This window comes from Balearica regulorum, chromosome 15 (genome assembly GCF_011004875.1).
Source record: "Balearica regulorum gibbericeps isolate bBalReg1 chromosome 15, bBalReg1.pri, whole genome shotgun sequence".
Taxonomy (NCBI): Eukaryota; Metazoa; Chordata; class Aves; order Gruiformes; family Gruidae; genus Balearica; species Balearica regulorum.
This window is the reverse complement of record NC_046198.1, coordinates 2,100,374-2,125,510: the sequence shown is the minus strand read 5'-3', so window position 1 is coordinate 2,125,510 and position 25,137 is coordinate 2,100,374. Positions and strand designations below refer to the sequence as shown.

The 25,137-nt window shown below is 45.8% G+C and overlaps 1 protein-coding gene and 1 long non-coding RNA gene across 2 annotated transcripts in view; one reads left to right on the top strand and one right to left on the bottom strand.

Annotated features, from left to right (window-relative positions):
- The window catches only part of DNAAF8 (dynein axonemal assembly factor 8), a 94,373-nt gene extending 72,339 nt beyond the window's left edge, over nt 1–22,034 (top strand). Inside the window, exons 26-32 of the mRNA XM_075767451.1 lie at nt 5,031–5,226; nt 8,815–8,909; nt 10,061–10,181; nt 12,765–12,982; nt 14,579–14,664; nt 18,629–18,698; nt 21,825–22,034. Of these exons, the coding sequence (XP_075623566.1) occupies nt 5,031–5,226; nt 8,815–8,909; nt 10,061–10,181; nt 12,765–12,982; nt 14,579–14,664; nt 18,629–18,698; nt 21,825–21,902 (864 nt within the window). The 3' untranslated portion in view covers nt 21,903–22,034. The remainder of the gene's footprint in view (nt 1–5,030; nt 5,227–8,814; nt 8,910–10,060; nt 10,182–12,764; nt 12,983–14,578; nt 14,665–18,628; nt 18,699–21,824) is intronic.
- LOC142603966 (uncharacterized) lies at nt 134–15,945 on the bottom strand. The gene is made up of 3 exons (XR_012837858.1): nt 15,409–15,945; nt 2,416–2,640; nt 134–343 (listed from the first exon to the last, which is right to left on the bottom strand). It is a non-coding gene; the product is annotated as an uncharacterized LOC142603966 (long non-coding RNA).
- Nucleotides 22,035–25,137: the final 3,103 nt, after the last annotated feature.

Below are 25,137 nucleotides of genomic sequence, written 5' to 3'. Positions count from 1 at the left end.
AACGAAGCAGACCTGCTTTCTCTAAAACAAAAATTTGGAGGATACGAGCAATACAGACCTCCCAGGAATCTGTTTAGTTGCTAATTTACAATGCTGACTCTTGAACTGCAAAACAGGTGTCCTTTCTTTCTTCCCCAAGGTCATTCCAGGTAGGGCACACTGAAGGAGCATACTACCCCCTCTGCATGATTTTCCTTCCAGGTGTTTAAACCTGGGAGCTGGGAAACATTCATTGCACCATCAGAGAATATATACCTCTTGAGCCCTGTTACTTTATATTACGTTACATATACAGCTGAATCTCTGTTCCAGGAGCGTGTGTTCAAGAGTCTGTAAAAATGACCTGCAAAGAGAGAAAATTGAGTTACTGTCATTTCTAATGTCTAATAGACAATAAAGAAGGTTCTTAAATCTTGGGGCATTACAGGTTTTTGTTAGCTAAAAATAGATTTATGTTTCTGTTCTTTTATAGCATTAGAAATTATTTTTTTCCCAACCTGAAATATCCTTAGAGGATAGGAGATGAGTGAAAAGATATTGTGAAAGCCAGGAAACTGAAAGCTGAACATTTTAGAGGAGTTAGATTATTTTTTTTTTCCCTTGGGGGAAAAAAACCCAAAATCCTTGTTATTTGATTGCTTTCATGAAGACATTTCACCAATTAACTTTTACAGAAAACAAGCCTTTGTAATTGATATTGCTCTTGGGTTAAGTTGGGAGAGTTTATAACACTGTCGTATAGAAATTCTTAATAGAGCCTTCCAGAAGAAGACAGGAACATGCCAGGACAGTGCTCTAACATAACCATCAATCAGGAACAATTAATACCTTCTGCATGATAGCAAAGCAATGGAGCACAAGCATCTGATTTTGAAATATTTACAGACCACTGGTAAGAGGGAGATAGTGGCTGTTAGACTTGATGGGGAAGTGCTTTCCAATGCAGTTTTTAATCATGCAGCTAAATACAAAAATGTTTAGTCTATCATCTGAAACAGAAAACATTTTAAAAAAATCCAAATGTTTACCTCGGAAAGTAATGTAGATATATGCGGGGTAAATTTGAAGAGGGGTTGTTCATGAAAATTTTCTCTTGTTTTTTGGAGTTCTCTAGCACACTAGAGCAGCTGTTGAGCATCGATTTAGTTTCCTTGAAGAGCTGGTGACTAATGAGTTTAAAAATTACAGACTATTGGGTTTTTGTTCACGGAAAAAAAAAAGCAGGTTTTGAAAGTGAGAAAGCAGAGATAATAGACTGCCTTTGGCAAGGGGGAATGGACAGTAGGAAATGCTTTCTGCTGTACAGGGGCTCCTTCTCATTTTTAGAACACATCTGAAAGTCTTTCATTCATGAGGGCTGAAAAAGGCTGAGCTCCCAAGATAAGTAGGTAGATTTTCAAAAGTAAGTGTTACAATGGCAGCTGGTGGGGGCAGAACTATTTTTCACAGCTGAATTTCCTATAAAGCATTTGAATCGGAGCGATGTTCATTGTTGATCTGTTTCTCGGTTTGGGGGACAATGGGATACAGTGCTGATTTTAAAAGGAGGCTCTTAATAGGGGGGCAAATTGCTGAAATTTAGCATCTCCTGTTGAAGAACATAGAGCCAGTGTGTCTGACCCTTCTAGAAGTTCTGTCCAGGGCTTTTTATCTCCTCCTCACCTCACGTCGCTCTGCAATGTGTGAGTGTGGTTTGTGTACGTAGTACTTGATAGTAGATTTGGGGTTTATTCATTGGTAGCAAGACTACCTGGCATCTCCTTCCTCTTTCAAATGGTTTATTTACATGCACTTTGACAAATACCCTCAGCAACATGATTTCAGAAACATGATTGCTTTTTCAACTTAAATACTAACATCCAGCTTCTAAGTAGCTTTTGGCCTTTGGCACATGATAAATAATGGATTGGTCTGCTGTTTGCTGAGGTTATCTAACCACAGGAGCCATGATAATACTTTTTGTCTGATGTTTAATAATAATTAAAAAAAAAAAAAAAGGTCAGGTAAATAGAGCTGACATTGTCTTCTCAACTCCTAGCACGACCTGATCGTGTTCAGGTTGTGAGAAGCTCCCAGAGGGAGCTCTGCCTGTGGAGGCTGTATCTCCTTTCCGTGCTTATCCAGCAGATCCGGTCCCGCAGAGATTCTCAGGTTTGACTGCTAGCTAGAAAGCTTGATTTTTACAGTGAGATCTGATCATTCTGTTGGGGATTACCTGATATGATTGCCTGCAGTAGCAGGTCACTGGACTCAATAACTTGACAGATTCCCTCCAGTCCTATCTTGTGATTCTAACAGTAGAGGTAGAAGGACAATTTTGCTGCTTTTTAATCCCGTTAGTCCTCCAGAGCCAGCACGCAGCTGGAACTTCCTCTCCGTGTGCATCAACAAAATTGCTCACTGAATTCAAGTCACCTGCACATGTGCAACCTCGCCGCAGCTGCTCAGGTGTCAGCAAGGACACGGCTTGAAGACGGTGCGGAGGCAGGATGTAAATAAAGGCATCATTTGGCTGGCAGAGTCTAGAGCGGATGTGAGGATCTATCAGAAGGAGAGAAGTCACCTTGGCTCACTGACACTGTCGGTAGCAATTAGAAACAATGTCGTCTTTAACTCTTTAACCCAAAGTCTGCCTGTTTGCTGGGGAACAATGGAACGACAGGAAATGGAGGCAAAAGAGTTTTGTTACGTAGACCTAAAAGCAAGGTTTAGCAGCTCTGGAACAAAACAACATGTGATCTGTTTAAGAGAAACTATATCTTTGAACATTTCCTTCTGAAAGTTTTCATGAAGTCATCATCACTGTTTTTCATCTCCCAAAGAGAAAGCCCTTAGAAAAGTGGATTACATACATATTTTTTTTCAACTAACAAAAATTTTTCAAGCAAAAGGGGTTTATTTTGTATTATACAGAACTGAATTAATGTCATAATTTTGCAGTATACTATGACATGCTGAAACGCTGCATCCTCATCTAAACAGAGCTCTCTTATCACAGGAGAGCCTGGGAAACTTTCCTGCGCGGTTCACATGTGCAGCCAGTGACTGACATCCCAGGGCTTCCTCTGCCCTGTGTTTCCATGCGGTGGGAGGATTGACAAATACCACAACTCATATCAAATCTCTTACTTAGCCCCCTCCCCTTCTTAATTTGTTTAGTTTTCTCATGCAGCATTTTGCATTTTCAAATACAGGGGAGAATATCAGGATTGAGGCAATGAGTTTCAATTTATAGTGCTTCTTAGGAATGCAATTTAGGAGGAATGCGAGCGAGAGAAGATTTGGGTCAAAGTCAGTGAATGGTTTCCTAGGATAGTAAAGCAAAAGAGGCCTTGAAGTTTTTTATCTCTGTATTTTTAAATGAAATGATGGGATTTTCTTTTGGAAATGTTTTATGTAGAGAATTGCCATACTCTATTGTTTTTAGAAGATTGAAAAATAGAGAAAGGAAAACCTTTAGGGGGCTGAATGTGATTCAGCTGAATCAAACAGTGGTTTTCCCCCTTGTTTTCACTTCCTCAAAAATTGGAAAAAAGTAAATATCCATGGGTTGGTTCAGCCAGCAAGCTGAAAACGCTGGTTTTCAGCGATTTTTTTGTTTGTAAGCTGTACAGAATGTACAGCACTGGCATGGAGCTTCTCTGCGGCAGAGGCGTTGCCGTGCTGTGGAGCACAGGGAGGCAGAGCTGGGTGCTCCTGTCACTTCGTTAAGATGAAGGAGGCAGCCTGCAGCTGCCATGGGCACCCTGACCTCCTGCTCAGTGGAGACAAGCCTAGCTTTCCAAGGTTTTGCTTAGTTAAAACAGTCAGTAAGGCTGTGAGTGCTCTGTTGCTCCTTGGTAGCCTTCTGCCCCAGGCACTTGCTACTTTCCCCCGTGCTTTTCAGTCATTATGTCTGACTCCAGCCTACAAATCGGACTCTTCTCACTGGTGCAGTGGTTGCTAGTTGTCATTGCTACTCATCCTTGATTAAAATAAAGATCCCAGGGTGTTGTGACCTGCAGAGCTACAGGAGGAACATCTCTGCTCAGGAGTGGTCACAGGCTGAACTGACAACACTTGGAAAAGAAGCAAAGGTAGAGAAATTTGTCACAGAGCAGCACAATGTGGCAGTGGCAAAGTCAGGAGGACAAACTGTCATCTTTCAGCCCCTGCCTAGTGCCCTGTCCTGAGCCTCCTTGGTTTAAGCTCATTATTTCTGTAGTCCTGATCCTAACTGGTGTATGAAATTCTACCACCCCCTGGGAGAAGCTGGGCTGTAGCAGCAGGGTGGGTGTGAGGGTCCGTCCTTTTGTGAATTCAAAAAAAGAAGTTCTGGCATTTGTAATCCATTATTTTATAGCAGCAGAATTAAAAGTGGCTCCTTATCCCAGAGCATTTATGACCCTGTTGATACTGCTCATGTCCGTTGGTTCCACCCTATCCATACGTCACATGGAAGGTACTGTGAAAAGGGTATTGCATTAAATCAAAAGTTCAGCCACAGACAAGTAAACTGCAGAGTAGTGACTTGTTTTTGTCCTTACCCCCTGAAAATTAACCCCGCCTCCGGTAACTAGCGTGTACAGATATGCAGAACAAGTCACAGCACAAGGCTTTTCTGGCTTTTAGAAATAGGATTTTGTTTCTTTTCTTACTAAAAGACTTTAGGGCTAAAGTTGTTTGTACGTGTAAAAACTGCCATTGGCGGATCTATGACCACAGGGACTAAAACCATGAGCTGCTATGGCTTAAGCCCAGAGCTTAACTTTTTCTTTAGCTCTGTATGGACATGGGGTGGGAACTAGACCTCCTGTTACCTGGTGGATGTCACAACAAATACTGGCTTGGTGGCCATGGTACATGCTCTGGAAGCTCTGCCTGCTGGGACCACTGGTATGTATGTTACAAAGAGGAGAGAAAGGAAGGAGTAATGGCAGATCTATTTGCTTTAAACAGAGATGGGTCTAGCCAAAGGAAGGCTGGGACGTACGCAGCGCTCACTAACACTGTTCGTTATAACCTGTTCCCTCCCTGTTATTTCTTTTCAGGATCCTGCTGTCTTAGAAGCTCATTGTACCTACCTTACTTCAGGCACTGCTCTCGTGCTGTGTCTTCAGAGGCCAAATGCTGTGAAGAAGCTGATAGATTTGCTGGGGCCAGAGGATCCTAAATTAGCCCAAGCACTAGATCCGTTCCTCTGGAGGGCTCAGTATGGCATCAGCACAGTCCAAAATGGATTTTATGGTAGGTTTTTGTAAAAGAAAAGTCTGAAAGTTCAGATATGCCAATGGAAAAAAATATACTATGTACTGTTACCTCCTGCGTTGTCAATACAGATCTAGCCTTGGCAGGCGGTAGAGACCATTATTCCCTAGAAAGCTTTCATTGTTTTCTTGGTGACTGAGCCGAGTATGTCTCAAGCTATGAAATATTCTCCCAGAAGATATATTAAAAAAACCCATTTCTTCCCAGAACAGCCTTAGATCTGTCTTCCATCAGCACAGATTTCCTTTGATCTCTTCACTGCTTGGTCATTTTGTATTTTTAGCTTGGTTATTTTGTAATTATCCCCAAGAACCCATCTGTCCTCTATCTGCTTATGAGTCCCCTCCTGATAACCCATTGGCCAACTGCAACCAGATTTCAGACTGATAAAAGACTCCAAGATACAGAGTTCCTGTAACATCTCAAAACAATAATGACTGGATAGAGATAGGTGATCAAAAATTACTCTTGCTGAGGAAAGCAGCTGAACTCAGCTGTTTTCCGTTCGGAGAGGGCTCTTGCTACCTGGCCCATCAGTAGAGGCACACCAGCTAGTCAGCATCCTCAGTGTGCTGGACCAGTCCCAGTTCATCTGCCAGCAGGGGAGGGAACTAGGATGTTGCGGGGTGTGTGTTGGGTGGGTGGGATGGGAGCTGGCCGAGAGTGTGAGGAGGATGGGAAAATGGGAAGTATTGCTGGAGAGAGTGGCCTCTAGAGAGCCAAGGGTATTGCTGGAGGGAGCCTGGGCTATTGCCACAGGGAGGGAAGGATGTTAATTCAGAAATTCCTGAGGAATTAAGCAGTATTGGTTTGCTGCCCATGAATAGTGTTTTTCCTTGGTGTGTACTGGTTGTGCTGTATGTAGTTAAGGGAACATAAAAATAATAAAAGCAGAAATTTCTATAAACACAAGTGAGCTAGCAGGCACTGTATGCCTTCAAGTTCCAGAAGAACTCTCCTGTCAAGATCCATTGGATTATTTGGCTCTTTGTATTGTAATCTGTGCTGTCAAATCACTCCCTCTTTTTATCTATATCAAGTGATCTTTTGAGGAGAACTGGTAGGGAATGAAGTATCCACCATGTACAGCTTGGGGAAGAGAATCAACCCCTTGATGTAGAGTCTTTTTTTATCAGATACGATCATAATCCTTAGGACCAAGACTAAACCAAGAGAAGCATCTCATCACGATTACTCACAGGATCTCATTCATGGGAGCGACTGAAGAGCAGGATCTACCTACACAAAAGAAATGGTCAGGGCTGTTCAGTCCAATGCTTTTCCACTGTCAGCCTCTGCTTCTTTTGCTCTTCAGATTCATGGATTGTGTATCCAGGTTGCTTTGAGAATGAGAACTCATCAGTCATGGCTAAGAATGGGTAATATATACCCAAAACTTAAGAGACCCATGCAACAGTTAGAGCATCCCTAGCATAACTCAGTTAAAGACTGGTTTATTCTGGCAAGAGAGGCTGAGTCTCATGCTATCTTTTGCTGAAAGTCACAGAGAGCTCCCTGTGTTAGAGAAACCCTCAGATGTCCACTTAGGGATTCCCTTCAGATCCCTGCTTCCTTCTGAGGCTGGGCTGAGCACAGACCTGAACTAGTTGGCCACCACCTGCCCTCTGAGACCAGATTGTTGGAGCGAGCTATCTAGTTGGCTCACACAGCCATCCTTGAACACATCCAAGGAAAATGGACGCAGGGATAAGTAATGTACTCAGTAGTTCTGACTCAAAAATCTGATCCAGCTGCTATACCAGGAGGGTGTCTGCAAGGAAAGGAGCATTCATAACCCCTTACACCTCCAAGAGTTTGTCCTCCAATAAGGGTAGAAACATTTACCTACAAGTTAAGCCGGAAGAGCTTAATCGTTGCATGAGTAATCATCTAGGGCACCGTGGAAGACCATCTTCCCTTCCTAGGAGGGAATGCCAGGTTTTTTCAGTTTTGCTCCAGCTGAGGAAGATTTCTGGTTAAGGCCATCTTGCTGAAGTGGAGCAAACTCTGGCTGTGTGTTTCCTTCCAAAGTGACTGGGAAAATTCAAGTAAGGTGAAGACCAGGTTCCAGTGATACAGTCAAGCCAAATAATGCAGTTTTAATACTCTGAGTTCAGCTACAGAGGTAAACTTGCACTCCTCTCATCTCTCCTGGGTCTTACGACATCATTGTAATGTGCTTTTTCTTGAACCCAAAGAGTTCTTGCATGTGCATCTTGTACTGTCTTATATCTTGAGCAAAGTGAGAATAAAATGTTGGTAGCTGTGGGAGCATTTGTGTCCTCTGTAATGGCATGAATGATTTAAACAAGGAAGATTTGACATAGAGATACATAAAGGATACACCACGACTTACACACTGGTGACTTACGTAACCTTAGGATCGTAAACTACTGCGTTAAGGACGCTGGCTATAGAGTACCTAGAATTACGAAGTTCAAACAGGGCTGGTGCTCTAAGAGCAGTGAGACATGATTCTTTGAATGGGTAGCCTGCAGAGGTCGTAATGTTTCGGAGGATATTTGCGTTTTGTTTATTTGTATCCCAGGAGTATGGATCTGTGCCAGCACATTGACAATCTATCTGAACTCCAGTTACATAGAAATAGCTTTTCCTTCTCTAACATTTTCCACCCACAAATCTCAAAACATTCTGAGTAGTGCTTTATAACACTGTTGCTTTCTTTACAGGGAAATACTCAGATGCTAAGTTTGGAGGGACCTCTCAAGTCACCGAGTTCAGTTAATTCTCTCACTGACAGCGCCATCATGTATTCCCTTTCATAAGCATCCACCCCAACTGGATGGTTGGCAGTTTGTATCCATTTGTTCTTGTGCCAATACCCATACTTTAACTTTACATAGTTTTGTTTTTTTTTTCTTCTCTGACCTTTTCTATGCTGATGTATTTATCAGAAATCAGATTCCTTCTCAGCTTTGTGTCATGTTGGATCAAACAAGCCAAGGTCTTTTAATTTTAACTCTTCAGATGCTTCTCCATTCCTTCCATGATCCTCCCATTGTGTCTCAGTACCTGTTCCAGTCTCAATGTACCTTTCTTCACTGCAGGTGAACAGAAAAATATGCTGCTATCAGCAATGTCTCATGCTAATTCTGATTTCTGTTGTAAAACAGAGCCCCTAGTGTATTTAAGACTTACGTTATAGTTACTAAGCACAGTTTTTCTAACTAGTAGCTCCTTCCCATTCCATAAGACCAGCCTGATGTGATCCAGAAGCAAGGGAACAACAATGGGGGATTGGAGCTGGTATTGCAGAGTTTCACAGGCAATTTCCCTTGACTACACTGTTAGGAAATAGAAGGAGTCTTGTTTACATGAAGAACAAGCTGAGTGATAATAGGACAGAATCAAAATACCAAGAAGGCAATGGAACTATTCTAAATATGATGGTTTTAAATGTTTGCTGTCACTGTACAGAACAGCTGGCCTTTAAAGCAATTACTTCAGTAAGTTGCACATCATCAATCTCTCAGAAAGATGAGTGTGAGTCTACAGAATGTTTAATTCATGGCCTGAGAGAATCTTCTCATTGTATTTATCTCTCAGGCTCCAAATCCTATCAAATAGCTGTCCGGGATATGAAGCTGTTTTTCCCAGAAGGGCTGTGCTGCGCCGAGTGTCAGACATTAGAGGAGGAAGAGGTAGGATTCTGCCCTTTCCTGAGAAGTATCGTGCTGTGTCAGAGCAATGGCTTTGTCCCTGTTATCTCATGACTTCTTTCTTATTATGCTTTAGACAATGCTTTTCTTTCCCCCCCCCCCCCCCCCGTATTTCACCAGCTACAGACTTTTCCCCTCTTCTGTGGTTGTTCCTACCACCGTGCGCTAACTTTGTATTGACCCAGACAGTCTTGGTGGAAAAGTGCTTTTTTCAGCTACATTTGTTCAGTAACCTGTGCCATAAATTCAGGAGGGCTCAGGGCTCATGCTTTAGAAGCAAAGTTCCCAGAGAGAGTCAACACTGCTTTGGAAGCAGGTCATGGGCAGGGATAGCAACATCACTGATGATTGCTAAGACACAGTTGAGTGTGGCCCGCCTCTGCTCATCCAGCCCTTCACACTATGTAGCTGCTGGTCTCTGATTCAAATTCCTGTGATTTGCCAACAGCTAAAATGAAACAGTAAGTCTTTCCCAGTCAACTAGTTTTGTATGTCATTTCCACTCTGATCATTTTCTTCTCAAAAACAGGGTTTGAAATGATTGGGTTATGCCCAACGAAGGGATGGAATTTTTTGAGCCTTGCTATGATGGCGTGGCACAGAGGTGACCCAGCTGTGTTAGTCCAAGGAGATTAGCTCTGGAACTGGAAGCAGCCGGCCTCCTCTGTAATATGCTTTGCTAATATGGATGCAGCTGAGTCCAGAGCATCATGACTGCGCTGTGCTGGGATACGTGGATGTGCCAGTTCATTCAGAGACAGAAGGGAGCTGCTCCACACCAGTGTGGCACTGGATAAAGTTGTCAGACACTTACAGTCCTTGAGTTCCTGGCCTTGAAAAGCTGGGAGCAGAGACCTTAGAAAGATGTCTGGATACAGAACCTTTAAAAGGATGACAAGATGCTGTACTGAATTAAGCCTGAATTAAAAAAAAAAAAAAAAAAAAAAGGCATGCAAAATGTTCTTGTATCTCTAGACAAGCAGGTGTTTTCTAGGCTGGCAATTACAGAAGTACACAACACCAACAAAAGCTTCACAGCTTGCCTGAATCAATACTTCAGAAGTGCTATCCTTCCTGATTAGGGAACGGTGTTCACATGACTTGCCTCTCTCTCCCTCCCTTCCCTCCTGCAGATCTATAACCTGGAACGTGACCCCATAGTCAGTTCAGAAATCAACAAGCAGCGCAAGATCATAAAACGTGAAGCAGGAGGGCAACTCAATTTATTGGGCTCTGAGCAACCATGCAGTCTTGGTAAGGAAATGCGTAACTCTTGTTATAGATTGAGACTGTTATTGATTAATTGGACAGCAAGACAAACCATCTGGTGGCAGCAAGATTTGGTATTGATGTTCTTTCAGAAGGGAGAGAGGACTCTGAGCTGCAAACAGCTCCAGTGGAGTCCAGCCATTTAACTGTTTACCTGCCAGGCCTTTCCGCTGCCAGTGCTTTCATGGGTTTAAATATAGGGCTGTTCAGAAGCGCTGACCTTATCACCAGGAGAAGAACGAGCGCTGACAACACAGCTGGCGTACGCAACAGTGCACATTTCTCTGCTGAACTTTCACAATGCCTTTCAACGCTAACTTGGCCACGGTGGTTTGCATGTCCATTCAAAGCCTGCCACAGGAGAGGCTGAGACACCGTAGTGATGGGTAACTGTGAGACCTTTTGTTCTCTGAGTAGATAAATAACAATTTATACAGGGAGTGCTTTTAGCAGTGTGGACATCTGACTCTCAGGAACTGGACTGAGATCTCATTCAGTTCCCACTAGCTGCTGAGGAGCTGCCAGCTGAAAATGACTTCCAGTTATTGCTGGTCTGAATTTGATTTGAAGTCAAAGCTTCAGCAAGCCTGTCGGTTCCCTCAGATGCCTACACCTTCTCTGGGCCTTTTTGTTGATTTTACTTGATAGGCGTGTATACAACACAGGCTGTGATGCAGCACGATTTATGTCAGGAGATGTAACCAACACATGGGGATGCTTCCATGTGGGATACTGCGGATTGATCCCAAGCCTTTATAAACAAGCAGTGACAGGGTAAAGCATCGCTGTGGTGTTCACTGGGGAGCAGATGTGTTTGGAACCAGGTCAGTCTCATCCCTGTAGCTTCAGTTCTGATGTGACTGGCAAGCAGGAGGGTGGGCAGCTGAGAAAACGTTCCTGCACTAGACCTGATAGCTGCAGTTGTTAATCCCAGTGGTAAAACCACAAGATTGTTGTGGACTGGCAGAAGAGTATGATAAAAATGCTAGAGAATTACAGACTGCCACCTCCCACCCTAAACCCGTACTGATAAAGGACTTTTGGGCATTGACCCCCTACTAGCAGGTGCACGAGAGAACACACGTGAGTGCAAGGAGGGTGGTGCTAAGTCAAGGCCTTTGCCTTAATGACAGTATAGATACTCAGTAGGCACCAAGTCACTTTGTGTAGGGGGTCTCTGGAGGAGGATTTTTCCTGAGGTAATTATCAATGAATTTTTTCACTGTCTTCTGTTGGCTTTGGGCTGTGCCCTACACGTGCTTCGTGATCGTTACAAAAATCACAAATCCTCAGGCAAGCTCCTTTTCTTACATTGCACTCTAAGACATCAGAGACTGCGTGAAGGTTTCAGATTTAACCTATGCCTGCGGTGAGGCCTATCTCACAACATTACTGACATTCCCAACTGTTGTATGAGCCCTGACACAAAACCTTGGCAACTCTGTGCATGTAACAGCAGCTTTTTTGAGGTGACCACGCTGTTGTGCAGGTAGCTGTCTGACCATCTCGTCCAGGTAGCTGCAGAGATGTGATCACATCGTTGTGTTTCTGGTGGGGTATGTCAGCTCAAGCTGCCTTCAGAGCACAAAGCTGCAGTGAGAGGAGACTTGCAAGTGTTCCCAGTTCGAAGTGTTGCTGCTGCTGACAGGCGGGGTATTTCTCCCACCAACTTACTGCATGATGGGAAAGGACTAGGCCTGTAGCACAGGTCTGCTGTGGCTGAAACTCTGCATCAGTTTTAGAAGAGATTGCAGAAAATAAAATAAAATTTAAAAAAATAGCTTGTTGTGGAAAGAATGCAGGTATTCTGCAAGCTTTGTACAGCCCAGTGTTGGGAGCAAATCTCAAAATGCGTGCCCCTAATTTCCTGCTGCGTGAGAATCTCTTTGCTTTGAAGATGCCTAAGCAGAGTAGAAAGGAAATCAGTGTACAGCCCTGATGTGTTTGTGTCTCAGAAAATGTTTTTCAAAGAGTCACTGTCCTGGAAAAGCAAGTACACGTGATCTCTGAATTGTCAGGCACAATATAGTAAGCACCTCCAGCAAGCCAGACACATCATTCACTTTATGGTCTCATCTTGAACACTAGAGGTAGCTCTTGCACACAAATAAACCTCTCCTTTCAGCAAATAATTATCACCAAGCTGCTGCCTAATGGACAGACAGATTTATCATGAGGAAAATATGAAATACATTGTCTTATGTGTGGTGATCAGAATTACATTTTGGATTATAAAAGCAGCAGGATTAACAGATTTCTTTGCTTGGAAGAAATTAAATGGAATAGTATCTCCTGTAGCAAAGCAGCGGTTGTCCTTGTCTGACTCCTGAAATGGGGTCACTACTGCTGTCTTGTGATCTCCAGATATGTACACGTAGGCATACAGCAGTTTGACAGCTGAGGATGAGCAACTGCATCTGCAAACATCCCAAATGCTGTAACAATGCCCGCGTGCCTCTGCTCTTTGAGCTACTTGTCTGTGGCAGGGGAGAATTACTTAGAGAGCTAGCACTCGTACGGGGTAGATATAAAAGAAGCATCTGTTGTGTTTTGATCTTTTCCCATCAGATCGGCCATTGCTTGATAACCTCTGCCAAACCACTTGCCTCGTATTGCCTGGGATAATCCTTCGGGGTTCAGAGCACCCACCTTATGTCGAACTGCTCGATCAGCTTATTGGCAAAGATTTCACAGTGACTGGAGTACGCCTCACTGTCCTGGATGCACCACAAGCTCACTGCATCTCTGAGACACTAAGCAGAGCAAAGTGCAGTGTTGCAGCAAAGGTACGAGACAGCTGGAGTTGTGCTTTGCTTCCTTTGCACAAAAGAAAAGCCTTTTAGTGCCATGCCGTGCTAAGATCTCCAGGCTAGCTCTGAGCAAGCTTGCTTTGTAGCACTATTAGCACAGCACTGCATCTGAGCTCTAATACCACTGGTAAGTAACGCAGGCAGCATACCTTGCCAACGAGTCCCTACCTTGTGTTCCTGTATCTCCGCTAGCTCACTGACACGTAACCTTGACATTATTATGTGTGAATGGATCCTTAATGCGAGTAGCGCGTCCCTGTTAAACATTTTATTCCGTTCACCTATCAATGCCCAGTTGCTGCTATTATGTATGTTCTGCTGCTGTATCCCATCTTGTTTTTCCATATAAATACAGTTTCTATTTCCCTTTCTCTAATTGCACCCCATTAATCCTCTTCTACAATGCTAAATAAGCCTTCCGCTTTTTGGACTGTGCCCTGGAGTCCTAGGCAGAGATTTCATTTTGCTTCATGTTTAGTTGGTGCTGACAGCTCAAGCTGCGGTGCAGGATGGGGTTTGAGCAAGTGCTCACAGGGCTGAAGCATGAGATGTGCTTCTGGGGTGAGCAGATAATGTTGCTTTACATCAGCAGAGTATCTGGCCCAGACTGTTTTTCTCTTTGCACTTGGGGTAGGAGAAGCCCACCGTTTCAGGATCCTTACTAGGGCGAAGCAGTAAGGTAGAATGTGCAAGAAAGTGCTGTCTGGAGCAGAGATAGAGTAAACAAGGGGGGAAACTACTTATCCTGGAAGTAGCAATCAACAAAAGGCTGTCAGAGATGCACAGCAGTCGCTCTGAAAAAATCCAGACAAACATTTGTGCTTCCAGCCTTTCAGTTATAAGAGTCTTAGGTGCTATCTATAATAAGAACAGGTAAAATCTTTTCAGGTTGTGATTTTTTAAACTGACAGCATCCCTTTGAAGTACATCTGTACAGAATAGCAATTACATCTAGCATCCAATTAGTCTAAGCGCTACTTTCTTCTCCCGCGGTTCCCTTGAGGATGCCATCCCTCTGCACACAGGAATGTGCACAGCTCTCTAGGAAGTACAAAGCAAATCAGCGTGTGGGAAGGAGGGCCATGGCAGTGGCACTGCTCTCCTGGTGATGGAAACACTTCCTTCTGTCAGAGCTGAATTACTCTGGGCAGAGCTGGCGCATTTCCAGAAGGGTCTGGCACTGCCGAGCCAAAGGTGAACGTTACAGCATTTGCTTTCCCTTGCCAGAAGGGACACGGGCTCCTTCAGTAAGTGTTTCTGCTACAGTATCTCAACATTTAGTTATCTCTGTATTCCTGCTTCCAGCTGTCTCAGTGACTGAATAGCACACCTAAGTAACCTGCTTATTTTCACTCTGAGAGAAGGGAACAGGAATAACAGTGTGCCATAGGAGCGGGATAACTAACAGTTCAGACGTGATACTCTTTCAATTTGAAAGGGTCTGTTGCTTTGTGACTTTCATCCCCTCGGCACACAAGCAGTTATCTGTGCTGTCAGTGGTTCATCAGCGAGGCTTACAGACTTATTTAAGTGAATAGCAACACCAAAGCTCTGTTCTTCCCTCTCTTGTAGTGCTCCCTCTTAATGGACGGTTTGTGTCTGGTGCTAGCGGCACAGCGAGACGGTGCGGTCATTTGCTTCGACTCCCTGCTGGACAGGTAAGCGAGGACAATATCGCTGTAACAGCACTGTCTCAACCCCCTGCTAGGGAGCTTGTGATCTGAAGGAGGGCAGCTGACTTTCTTCTCTGTAATTCACTTCCAGTTCAGACTTCCAGGAGGTCAGGTGTCACTCAAAGGCAACTCATTCTTCCTAAGTTATGTTGGTTTTTTGTGGGTCAATACCTCAGAGCATTCCCCAGTCGTGTGTCCTATATTCAGGACCTTAAATACTGAGTTGTGTTGTTTGTTAAGGACTTGGAGTGTCTGCAAGGCTTGGTGGCATGGTTCCACGAATACAGGGAATTCTCTGAAATAAGGGCTCACAGTGGGAATAGACCTGCTGAATCAATACAATTCCTGGGAGAAATATCTTAGCAGATTCTATGTTTTCTATGAAAAAAAATTAAATACTTAGAACAAACACCAGAGAGCAAAATCAAAAATCAGCCTCCTAAATAAATCACCAGAAATGCTCGGTAGAGGATTTATAAGCCTGGTAAAACAAACAGAGCCCTTCTACAGGGACCGATTAGTGGAATAGAATGATTATCAGGCCAATTAACCCACTGTTCCCCAGAGGGAAAGTTTCCTTGCACAGGGGCTGGTATTTGGCAATGCAATGTGTAGTTCATGCACATGGTTTCCTCTGGGAAAGGAAGCCAAGAGAGTCTTTTTCCTGACACGTTGGTATAGAGCAGTCCAGCAGCCACACCGATAAGGCTGTTGTGACTTTGGCTGTACCATTGGAGGACTTCCAGAAATAAAACTGTTCATGGGACAGGAATAAGGAATTCAGGATGCTGGAGTTTACAAGTATCATGGAGATCAAATCTGAACGTCCAAGCTGGTAGACACCTTGGAGTTCTCATACTTTGATGAAATTTACAGTGCTCAGTCACAAGGTCACATCTGGGAAGAATAGTTAGAACAAATTTCATCATTAACTTTTCAAAAATGTTTTTAAACTAATGACAACATTTAGACATTGCTCCCATTCATTTAAAATCACACCCTTGGGAATGGCATCTCAAACCTTTCACCCAGCAAAGTACAGCACTAAGGGGAAGCAAAGAGCAAGTTACCCAAGACCATTTTTGATGACTTTCCTTCCACTCTTTCCCTGGTTTAGAGGAAGAAAGTGAGCTGCTGGAAACCCCAGCGATCACTGCTGAAGGGAGTTCTGGGAGAGTGGCTGTCAGCGGAGCCTCTTTATTTTTCCCAGGCTTTTGCTCATCAGAGTCATGAGTGCTGCGTAACAAGATCTGCACCCCGGTGGTTCCCTCTTCAGTAGGCTCAGCTTGATACATTTTAAGATTGCCAGTCTCAAGGCAGCACCCCCAGAGCAAACCTTGCAGTGGCTTCTCACTGCCATTCCCAGCGAGGAGAAATAGTTGTGGACTCCACCAGTCTCACCTATGTCTCTCACTCCTCATCCTGGTCTGTGCCAGCATGGCTGTCTCTACAGCGGGTAAACTTCCTTGCCAAACCGCAAAATACACGTGCATAAATTCTGGCTGTTAGGAGGCACTCCCAAATGGCAGAATCCACTTTCCCTCTTACCCCAGTGCCAGAACTAGTGATTGTGCACCATTTAAAACCAGTTCTGCTACCAAAAAAAAAAAAAAAAAAAAAAAAGTGTTTGCCTTCATGATCGATGACACTTGTGGAAGGGAGGGGCAGCAAGGTGTGCCCAAGGATGGGGAGGCAGTCATCCTCAGGTAGATCAACTTCAGCCAACAGTAACCTCATAGGCTTTTTGTAGCACAAGCCCCCATACTGTTTAAAATCAACTTTGCAAATATCTTTGAAAACCCAGCCTGACTTAACTAGTGTCTCATAAGGACACTTCATGCTAAGACATCTTCATTGCCTAGTTTATAAACATTTCAAAATAACATCTGAGGTTAATTACACTTATGACTCCATCAGCAGGAGCCACGTGACCTTTCTTGTACTGAGTAAATCACTGTATTTTTATTTCACTCTTACTGCCATGGCCCAGGATTCCGATTGCACAGGTTCTGGCCTGCATTTCAGCTGCATTGCTGAAGCACCATGGTGTAAGAGATTATTTTACAGCCCTGGGAGTTGATTCACAGCTGAGCCACATTACTTAGGCTTTGTGCCACGGGGAGAAACGTCGCCATCTGTGTAGAAGCCTGGGATGTGATGTCAGAGATGGGCTGTGATAAGAAGGAGGAATCAGGTGTTGAGAGGAACAATGCAGGCTCTGCTAGTATAACTGCTCGTAGTTCAGAGCCTATTAAAGCTTTCCTAAGCCAGCTCTAGCAGTGGCACATCAAGGAGAGACATTCAGTCGCTGGAAGATACGCTGTGCAGAGCAGTTGCCTTAAAGACTGGCACAGACCCCCGTAGTGGTTATTGTTCAGCAGCAGCGCCCGCTCTGCCCGTTCTCTGGATATCTATGAAGGGGTTATTTCTGCACCAAAGGGCAGGAAGAACAGAGAAGGGGACAAAATTTACGCAGGTGGGGGGCACAAAAGCAGCCTGTGAGTTTGATTGATTGATTGCAAAGAATGGAGCCAAAGTAGGAATCTAGGAGAATCTGGGAGAGTGCCAAGGGCAACTCATAGGGCAGAGTGAAGTAAGTGCTTGGAAGAGGTGAGGGGAAGCTGAAGCGCAGCCTAAGAACAGTGGAGACCGGGGGGAGAATCCCCAGAAGGAAGTGACACAATCCTATCCACAGACAAGGGAAAATGATGTGAGACTTACCTTTCTTGTTCTGTCAGTATCCGGCTGCCTGGATCTCCAATATAAAGCATTTGAATTTTCCCTGTCATAACTTGTTTTTACAGCCAGATTTCCTAGCTGCGGGGTGGCAGAGGGAAGAATTTACAAGTAGATGCAAAGCAACTCCTGGAAGAAAGGCATGCTCTGCTTTTTGTGCATGACAAACTAGATTTAGCTGCCCTAATAGGTGATATTGATTTAATAGTGATTAGTCCTCTATGGTTATTGAGCTTTTTAAAAATACTTTTAAATGCAAATAAGGTTGTTAGGACCTAACTATATTGCGCATGGTCTTTAGGAGCTCACCTAGTTAATGTCGTACTGAACTCAACTAAAGCACACCAAAAATCTAGCTGCATCAGAAGAAAACTGGGGTGTAGACTAGGCCTTACACCTTCCTGGTTTTAGACAATGTAGTGCAATCAGAACAAAAGTCAAGTGTTAAGGAACTTAGCTGGATGTTATTCTCTCTGATGAAACATTCTTACCAAGCGTTAATTGCTGTTAGCGGGGAGTGATGTTATCCCTATAGGAAGCTCATCTCTGGGAGCTTTGGAGGGAAAGGAGGTGTAGAAATCAAAAAAAAAAATGAACGCACGAGATGTAAAATCTTGGAGCTGTTGAAGGGAAAACTGTTGCCAAGCACAATACCTGGATATGGGGGCAGGGAGCAGGGAGTGGTTTCCAAAGCCTCTGGAGAGTTTTCAAGCCTAAGACTCTGAGCACAGAGTTAGTTTAAAAGGCAGTTTTGAAATTTGTATCTTGCCTTTGAATTTCTCTTGTCTTGTGGTCAACTCACGTGTGGCCTGAGGCAGACCAGAGCAAAACAAGGACTAGCCAAGCAGACCGTGCTGCTAAAGGCAGCTTAGAAAGTCCTGGGTTTTGGGCAAAACACATTATCTTTGTTGAGAAAGAGACCCCTGCACAGAGCTAACTGTCTACATTTGTGTGTATTTCCCACTGCCCCAGAGACCCCATTATGCAACAGGTCATTACTGTTTGTTCGAAGGCTTATATTTTAAGAATCCAAATCCATTTATACAAAGCTTTGTAAAACCTGGGATTTATCTGTGTAAAGAAGTTCAGTAACAGATGCACATGGCCAGAGCTGCTGGCACAGAGCATAGTCCTCTTCAAAGCTAGGTCATCTGCAGTCTCTGAGAGTTTAGATGGCAAAGTAACACTGGTTTCCATTTTTCTTTACCCCCAGCATCTGTTGGCAGAAGCAGTCAGTCCTGGACACTGCACAGCATCTCCTTTATCCCCAAAATCAGAAACAGGCAAGTAGAGAAGTTTATGGTACAGATATGTGTCCTTTGTGCCCCTGCGATGAATGAAACTTGTCAAAATTGTTTGAATTTTAGAAGAAAATTTCAATTTGTATGAGCCAGAGGTGATGCCTCGTGACAGCCCCAAACCTTGGCTTAAACCGAGAGCCCAGCACATGGCAGGTGGTGGGACCAAAACCCTGTCAAACTCACTTCCACATTACACCAGTGGCGCTGCTCTGAATCTAAATATTTTGAGTCTTTATCAAAGACTCAATATTTTCTGTAGATGTCAGTTGCTTTTTGTGAAGAATCAACACTTAGTAACATATCTGTGATACTTGTAAAAAATAAATGACGGGAAATGTTCGTTCAGCCCTACTGCCAAGCTGGCACATGTCCTATGTTTGGGAAGTTATGTTTCAGAAGCCCAAGTCCAAGTGGAAGATGAGAAATTAAGCCATTAGCCATTCCAGGAATGGGCTACCTGAATATTTTCTCAGTAGCTCGTCTCAAGAAAGGGAACACTACACTTCGGATTTTTAAAGGCATGTGGGCAGCTGATGGGAATAAACAGCATAAATACCTTTAAAACTCTGGCTGTAATCATCAAAGTTTAGTAGAAAACAAACAAGAGATTTGGATACAGGAGGCAGTGCCTGAAGAGTTAGGACTAGGCAGTATAAAAGAATGGATGGCAAGTGGACAAGCCTCTCCTGTGGATCCCTTTTGCTCCCCAAGAAAACACAGCAGGAGAGTGAGATACGTTTGTAATATCATATAATGCATAAGAGGTGCTGCCTTCAGTAGCAGTGCTCTAAGGATTGAGCCTTAAAAAAACACAGAGCCTCTTTGAAGTCTGTGTTCCTGCTTTTAACCCAGGCAAAACGACCCAAACTTCCCAAAAGTTGCACAGCTGCTGTTTTCAGCAGCTTTCCCTAAGGCGCAGTAAAATTCTCCGCGGGCGTAGCTGGGATTGTACGCGTTGCAGTGCTTGGGAAGGTCTGTCTGCACAGCTCTGCGATAGCTGCAAGGCTGTCACAGCACAGCGCTTACTGCTGCCAGGGTGCCAGGCTGTTGCCAAGTAATGTGACAGGGCAGCAAGTCCAGGCTGTCTTCTGATTTGCTTGAAAAGGACGTTACATCTCTCTGGCTGACATAAAATCCCTTCTGCTTCACGGCTCTGGGGAATCAGCCTATCAGAAAGAGGCTTATAGTACTTTCTGTGATAGATAAAGAGAAAAAAGCAAATATGCTCAGCCCTTCTCCCTGCTCCTGGCAGCCTGGGCCACCGAATTGAATCCCTCTGGCGCTGGTGGAAGCAGAGGCTGATCACAGCAGTTCAGAGTTTAAACCATGAGTGTAGTGGGCAGCGGTGGGTTACAAGCAGTGCAGCAGCAAGTAATGTTTATTTTCAAAATGGGCCTTTTGCTCTAAAGTTCAGGGTACGTTTAGAAATCACAGAGCAGGATCTGAGGAACAAGCTCACCAGGGAATGACTGTACCTCAAAGGATGTCCCTAGAAATGATGTTTGATCCTCTGATCTCTTGCTAATGAGTTTATGAAATGTCAGCCAGGCTTTCCAGGTCAAAGCTAATGAGCAACAACATGGTATCAGGCGAAGTTCAGGAGGGTTAAATGAACATGTATTGCAAATCCTCATGGTTTGCGCAGAGCTGCAGCGTTCACTGATGGAGTTGAGCCATGGAAGTGAAAAGGAATTTTGTACTTGCTCCCTGTGTGATTTGGGACTAGGCAATAGGATGCAAAATCAGCTTTCCAAATGCAGACTGTTTCAGTGCTGACATCTGTGTCTGGGCTAGTTGTCTTGCCTCCCTCTACAGTCCCTGAGAGAAGCAAGCATTTCTGTAGCACTTTTCACCTGCCCTATTTGAAACATCTGCCTTAGGAGCAGATGAATTCATGCTTTGGAAGTTCCCTATTCTCAGGCGGTGCCCCTGCAGATGCCTGCTCCCCGCACGGGCTTCTCTTGGGTACACACAGACCAGCTCACATCTGGAAGTGACAAAGCTGTGTTTTGTTGGTGCTGCCGTTAGGGGCTGTTGAACTTCCATGTGGACCTCTATGAGGCTGTCCCAGACGGCCCTGCACCTGATCCATACCCAAGCTGGAACCTCCCCAGCAATAAGAGAGTGTGCTCACCCTCTCTGGCTGGGACATCATCCTGTGGCTGAACAGTTTCTCCTCACGTGCAGCTCTGCACCGTGGCTGGGATGCGATCATGAGGCTGGGGTGGCCGTCCCTCAGTGACGGTGCAGTACGTCATTGGCCTGCCACCGTTCGCGGGTCAGAGCAGGGAGACGGCACGCTCTGGGCACAGCTGTTCCTCAGGAAGAGCCCATGGATGTGCAATTGAACCTCCGCTGGCAGGCAGCACTAATCCTGGAGACATGAAGCTGTTGCCAGCAGCCACAATGGCTGCTCCAGCATCTCCCTCCCTGCAGAGACAGCTGAAACCTGGGGCTGGAGCAGAGCGACACAGGGAAAACGCATCTCAGCCACTCTTGGCATGATCCTTAGCCCCTCAGCAGCAAGCAGAACGGCTGGACTCCTATAAAAGAGACCCCGAAACCTAGGAGGAGAAGCAGAGTGCTGGCAGGAGGAGGGAGGGCCCCAGGGGCTGTGTGGGGTGGACTGTCAGCACAGCGTGTACAATGCTTTAAGGGAACGTGGTGTTTATTAGCATGGTCAGAATTACAGACTGGTCCTGAAGCCTTTGGTGCTAGGCTGGCCTCCCCATCTCCAGAGCACCCACGCCAATAGAGCTGCACAGGAGTGAGGTTGTTCCTCACTTCCTTTCCTTTGGAAAGGAGAGGCAGAGCAGCCAGGGGAGCGAGTTAGATTTCCCACTTGGCCTTTGCACAGGGCTGGTTTTCCTCAGTTCCTTGAAACTGTGGATCTTGAGAATGGCCAAGCAGTGGTTACAAGTAGCAGATGTTTCCCTGCTGTGGGACACTCGTAGCCACCTCTGTGCTGGGATTAATTCAACCTGGTAAACATCCTCACTCTGCTGCCTGCCTGCAGCACACACGAGAAACCTACCTCTGGAAAGAAGTTTCTTGGAAATGCAGAGAAATCACAGCTCTCCCCCAACCATTTCTTTCTTTTCTCCCCAGGCTGAAGAGCTGCTCTGTTGCCTTTTTGACTCCCTGACATCTGAGAGCATCCACCAAATTGAATCCTGTGATTGCTAACCAAGATGGTCAAGGCCCCCAAGCAGCCCACAGGTGGATGCCACAGAGGGTGTCTGTGCAGGTGGACACACAGGGGACTCCCGGCCTCTCAGAGCACTAACATTTGTTTGTCATTAAAACATAAGGTCTGAAGTATGGTATTAGCATCAGTAAGATAAAGGAGAATGGTGGGAGGAAGTTCCCAAGAACAAATCTTTCTGAACCGTAGCCGTGGTTTCTAGCAGAATGCGTTCAGAGACAATCTGCTTGTGTTCATGGAGCAAGGTTTGGAGCATTCCCCTGGCTGGGAAAAACTCAGGAAGTAAGCAGGGGCATGGGTTCACTGCTGTCTTTCTCTCAGGTGCTTGGGGACTCCATCTTCCCCAGGTCCCAAAGACGTTATGGAGAGACTCCATTTTCTGCTGCTACTGTGTTCTTTGAACCAAAGACAAAACTGCAATAAATAAAATGGAAATAGTCTGAGGGAAGGATGAATCCCTGGAGAGTTCAGTACACCAGGTAGGGCTGTTGATTAAAAGCTGGACAGCTTAATATTCCCTTGCCTCTGCTCCGGCAGCCCTGTTACCAACCTCTGCCCAGCCCCAGCTGACTGCTCTCCATGGGCACACAGCCCTGCCTCTTGTTCCTCCTTCCGCAGCAGCCGCTGATCATAGTGCAATTACTCCTTGGCACAGTCCTTTCCCCACAAGCTCTCTGGCAAGCAAGCTGGCATTAATACGAAGGTCCTCAGTCTTCCTGGGACCCACGGGGCAAATTCAGCTCCTTTGGGAAAGACTCCTCTCAGCCCAGGAGGCCTCATGTTCCCGTCTGCTCTGCTAAGGCGAAGACTTAGACATGCATGTACATCCTGTTCCAGACATCACGGACGTGGCAAGAACAGTCCTTGTGCATTCTCCAAGTGGCCTCTGGGTGCTGCTGGCAGGGTGAACCCCTTCTGTGCACAGCCTTTCCCTCCATGAGGGCCTCGTACGAGTCCTTCTCCTCCCCTCCGAGATCTCTGTACCCTTTCAGATGAGGCTGAAAGCATCCAGTAAGTCCAAAAGCTGTTAGAGGTCTGGCCCTGCAAGCTCTGCTTCCTCAGCTGGTAATAGTCCTAACACGGTCTCTTCCCTTCTCTAAGCTACCTTGAAACAGAGAAAAAAGAGATTGTTGTGGGCAGGGGGGTCTGCCCCAACCTCACACAGCAGTTTGGTGTCAGAACGCGGAAGTACCCTCCAAACCTCTACTCCCCGGCACCCTTCTGCCTGGACAGGCTGTTGGGCTTTATGGTTGGACATCTCCTAAAGAGAAGCTCCAGACACATGTGCCAGCGAGGGAAGCGGGCATCTGCCCCGGTCCCCCGGGAAGGTGGGGTCCCAGGAGTCAGCGCGATGGCAAAGCCTGCTCTGCTCCTGCAGCTAAGTAGGCCATTTCCTGCACTCCAGGCGCATTTCTGTCATGCTCGTAAGCCATGTACGGCTTTGAAACAAATGAAAATTACAAGGATCCACCCCCAGCACTTGGGGAATTTGATCTGAAAAAGGAGCGAGTTGGAATAAAATGCAGCCAGATAGCAGCTGAAACACAAGGCTGCAGGGCTGCGTGCGAGAAGGGGGCACGCGGGGCCAGCAGCAGCCCTGCACCCATCCAGCATAGCGGCATGCAGGCCACCAGCTCCGCATCCAACTCGCCTGGGCCCTTGGATCTGTGTGAAATGGGATCACAGGGAGCCGGGCGTCAGGAGGTGACATCCCCTTTGGGCACCCCTGGCCTGGTCCGTGCTTGCCAGCAGGCAGGAGCTCTCCAAGCTTCGCAGCAGGAGTTGAGACTCTTAATTCGCCACGTAATAAACCAGGGCCTGGCACAAAAGGCACCCTCGTGCCTGAGGCTTGTTCTTTGTGAGCCTCTGTCTACCAACACGCAAAGACTCGTGCCTCAGTTTCCCATGAAACAGAGGTAACGGCTCTGCCACGTCCCCCAGGCACACCAACAACATCATAAAAATGGGGCAGCACCCAGATATTTTTGAGTGAGAGGCTGCTGCAGTGTCTTCAATTCCTATTTTAAAGCCCGGCTAATTAGTCTCAGTGTAACAAACGAGCATGCCCTGCACAGAGCAGGGGAAAGAATCATCCTCTGATATTTCCAAAATGCCAGGATTCCATAAATAACCTCGCCAGCCTTTCCTCCCAGAGCACCCCACTCCTCTCCGGAGAGCTGACAACCGGGAGCACCGCGGACCCTGCAGAAATCAATCCCGTCACCCCGCTGCCAGCTCCAGCTCCGTCAAAGGGAGCTGCAGCTCACACGCTGTTTTTCCCTACAAACTGCCACAAGGCAGCCAGGATTAGCTAATCAGAGCTGAGGAGCAAATTAATGATTGCTAGAACCAGGAGAAAGGCAGATTAGATCGGAGATTGCCAGCTTTGCAGCTGGCTCCTACTTGCAAACAATTCATTTAGATTATGAAAGCAAGAAATTGAGTACAAAACCCCTTAGATTGTTTGCTTCCTAGAGAAAGAAAAGAAAAGAAATGGAATTTAGATTAAAAATTATGCAGAATAGTATTAATTCCCCACCCTCTTGTGCCTCCCCTCTTGCTGGAAAACGAGCGCTAATCAGAATTTAGCATTGTTCTGCTGCCAGTGTCAGAGCTGCCTCAATGGAGGAGAGATAAAATACAGTAGGTGGCATTTTGTGTTAACTCCTTAGGGTCCTGCGATGAGAAAGACGGGTGCACAGCGCCCGGTGTCCATCTTCCCAGCGTGCTCCGGCCCGAGCGTCACCTCTCTTCCATAGACAAGCACCTCGGGGTGCAGAGCAGCTCCCCATCCCCAGCAGAGCTCGTCGCTGCGCCCCAGCCCAGCACCGTCAGGTGCGGACACGTGGTATTTATTCACCGTGCGGAGAGCTCGGTAGCTCTCACGTGAGCCCTTCGCTCCACCTTAGAGCGAATCGGTGTCCCAAGGGACGCAGAGGTGCTGGGTGCTCTTCTCTATCGTGGGCACAGGCAACGGAGAGCCGCACTCACGTCATAGCTTTCTAGCTCACTGTGTTCCCCTTTATGCCAAGGACAGATTTAACTAATTATCAATTAGGCCTAGAAATCGCTACCTGGCTGCCACCAGCAGCAGCGGGACACTGATAACGAGCCGGGTGAGCAGAGGAGGGCTGGAACGGTTCCCTTATCGGCACTAAGCAAGGCACACGCACGTGACCGTGGGATTCACAGGTGGAGGAGCCGAACTGGCAGCCG